Source organism: Podarcis vaucheri, assembly GCF_965113315.1.
Source record: "Podarcis vaucheri genome assembly, chromosome: 5".
In the NCBI taxonomy this organism is placed as follows: domain Eukaryota; kingdom Metazoa; phylum Chordata; class Lepidosauria; order Squamata; family Lacertidae; genus Podarcis; species Podarcis vaucheri.
In genome coordinates this window covers 16,983,574-16,986,488 of record NC_138763.1, presented here as the reverse complement: position 1 = coordinate 16,986,488, position 2,915 = coordinate 16,983,574, and the positions used below count along the sequence as shown (strand labels likewise).

The 2,915-nt window shown below is 44.9% G+C and overlaps 1 protein-coding gene across 13 annotated transcripts in view; it reads right to left on the bottom strand.

Moving 5' to 3' along the window:
• Positions 1 to 344: 344 nt before the first annotated feature.
• Positions 345 to 2,915, bottom strand: part of LRRC31 (leucine rich repeat containing 31) — a 44,066-nt gene continuing 41,495 nt past the window's right edge. For all 13 annotated transcript variants that reach the window (XM_082224221.1, XM_082224215.1, XM_082224216.1 and 10 more), the window contains 2 exons: positions 2,290 to 2,457; positions 345 to 677 (listed from right to left, as the gene is read on the bottom strand). In XM_082224221.1, coding sequence (XP_082080347.1) covers positions 346 to 677; positions 2,290 to 2,457 — 500 coding nt within the window. In that variant the 3' untranslated portion in view covers position 345. The remainder of the gene's footprint in view (positions 678 to 2,289; positions 2,458 to 2,915) is intronic.

Here is a 2,915-nt window from a genome sequence, read left to right as displayed (position 1 = left end):
CATTCTGTGATACCTCAAAGGGTCAGGGGAATAAATACAAGCAAAAAAGAAAAGGACTCATAGAAAGTCATTTTCTCAGATCAAAATAGTATTTTCTATTGCTCAAGTCACAAACTCCTCTTGGTGGGGAGAAATGGTCCAGCAAGGCAAGTCTTGCATCCTGTGTGGCGAAAAATTACTCACAAGGCGGGGCTGAGTAGGATTTTCACTGAGATCAGAGCTTCAGTTTCTCAGTTCTGGTGCTCTTCTCTCTCTACCCCACTGCATTCTGTCAGGTAAGGCTATGGGAACTGCGTGCTGAGCTTCTGGGCCACCAGCTATAGATTGTTACACTGGCACAAGACATCATGCTCCATACCAAATATCAAAGCGAACATTTCGTTCATTGTCCCGATTAAAATGTTCCAGTTGCTTTTGCTGAACTTCGGAAAGAACCCAGCCTTGCAACCCGAGCTCCGTGAACTGGGGCAGCTTCAGCAGTGCTGCCAAAAGTTTGCCCAACCATTCGCCACAGTTGCCACGCGATGACGGACGACGGCTGACATCCAGTTCAGAAAGCTGCTCAAGGCCAACTATGTCTTGATAGAACATTGTCCATCCTTGGTCAGAGATCTGGTTGTTATAACTAAGGTCCAGTTCTTGTAGTTGAGCCAGATGCCCAGCTTGGATGACCAGGCCTGAAAGAAGCAACCAGTTCATCAGTAGGTAACACTGGTTTTCAAAATATACTGTACATGCTTTCAAGTGGTGAAGGGACTTCTGTATCAGGAAAAAAGGAAGTGGTACTTTGGAAGGAGAAAAATCATAGAGAAAAATGAGATTGGGGTGTTCATGCATTACATTGGATGAGTGTGAAGCCTGTGTACCTGTGTTCACCAAAGGTAAGTTGTACACTCATACAGTGGTACTTCAGGTTAAGTACCGTATTTTTCGCTCTATAACACGCACCCGACCATAACACGCACATAGTTTTTAGAGGAGGAAAATCCGTAGGCATGCCACCCGTAGGCATTGCCTCCATAACACGCACAGACATTTTCCCTTACTTTCTAGGAGGAAAAAAGTGAGTGTTATGGTGCAAAAAATACGGTACTTAATTCGTTCCGGAGGTCCGTACTTAACCTGAAACTGTTCTTAACCTGAAGCACCACTTTAGCTAATGGGGCCTCCTGCTGCTGCTGCGCCACCGGAGCATGATCTCTGTTCTCATCCTGAAGCAAAGTTCTTGACCTGAAGCACTATTTCTGTGTTAGCGGAGTCTGTAACCTGAAGCGTATGTAACCTGAAGCATATATAACCCGATTTACCACTGTACTAATTCACATGAAATGTTCAATGGGTGTAGAGTCTGTGTACGTATGTACAAAGTTACAGCAGTACAAATTAACAAGTGTACACATTATCACATAAACATTTGTTCATGCATAGACAGCTTGTATATATGTTCAGTGCATTGTATGGACAAGCCAGAGGGTCCTGAGGGTGACAGCACAAGAACTGGATTTTCTGCAGTGGCTCCCAGCTTGTGAAATGCTCTCCCCAGGGACGCTTGCCTGGCCTGGCGCCATTGTTATACAGTGGTACCTTGGTTCTTGAACTTCATCAGTTTCGGGAGTCCGTTCGACTCCTGAAACCGTTCAGAAACCAAGGCGCGGCTTCCGATTGGCCGTAGGAGCTTCCTGCACTCAAGCAGAAGCCGCGTCGGAAGTTCGGCTTCTGAAAAACGTTCGCAAACAGGAACACTTACTTCCGGGTTTGCGGCGTTTGGGAGCTGATTTGTTCGGGAACCAAGCTGTTCAAGTGCCAAGGTATGACTGTATATCTTTAGGTGCCAGGCAAAAACTTGCCTCTGTAACTATCTCTGGCCTTTTAGAAGTAGGTGGGATGTTTTTAATGTATTTCTTCCACCACTTGGTTTTAATGTACGTACCTCTGTGGGGTTGTTTGGTTGTAAGTTGCTTTGGGATGCCTTGGGCAAAATAAAGAGACTTAAAAATTTAACAAATAAGCCTATAGTGAGCATCACCTGGCATTATTTGTTCTGCATAAGTATTGGTAAAATACATTTATTTCCTATCTCCCACCTTGGTCCATGATCAATAGTCCACTGAGTTGAGTCCACTATAAAGCAAATCGGCATGGTGAAATATCCCATTTGAAAATATACTACTGGCCAGATTTCCTTCCATTTGTGGAAAAGTCTCTCATGTCCAATGAACAAATCAGCTCTGACGTGTAATCTGAAAACAAGGAGTACTAAGGAGAAGGGAAATACAATTTTATACCAACCAAGGCCACCCAGGTCCTCATCCACCAAGCTGCAGCTGCTTAGTCTTAACACTTTGATCTCAGCTCCAAGGTTTAGTGCTTTCAAAATCAGCTTTAGGTTCCCGCCAACGCATTTATTCCAAGAAAGGTCTAATATCTCCAGTTCAGGAAGGTGAAGGGCAGCATCAGCTGAAAAGATTAGCAACAACATCTTGTGCTTACTGAAATAAATAGGCCTGGTCCAATGCCATTCAACCCTCTGCACCCAGCTGCGTATCTTCGAAATAGAACGACCGTATACAACATTCTCTGCCCCCTTCTCCCAACATTCTCTCACACTTCAGTGCTACCAAGAAACAAAACCCAGAATGGGTCTGTGAAGTTCAAGTGACTTGAGTCTCAGCAGCTAGGAGTCCCCCTAAAGGGCAGGTTTGACTCCTCCCCCCCCCCCGGAATCATTGGGTGCAATTCTCCCATGCATATAAACGGTTGTCATTTATTCCAGTGGAAAAGACTGGAGCGCATTGTTGTGGTTAAAGCAAATCTATGTGACTGAGCTTTTCCTGAAAGAAATCATGCAGGAAGGGTGCCAAGAGGAGCTGCACAATGTACCTCCAAGCATTCTCTGTTCACAACCAGCAGGCCTA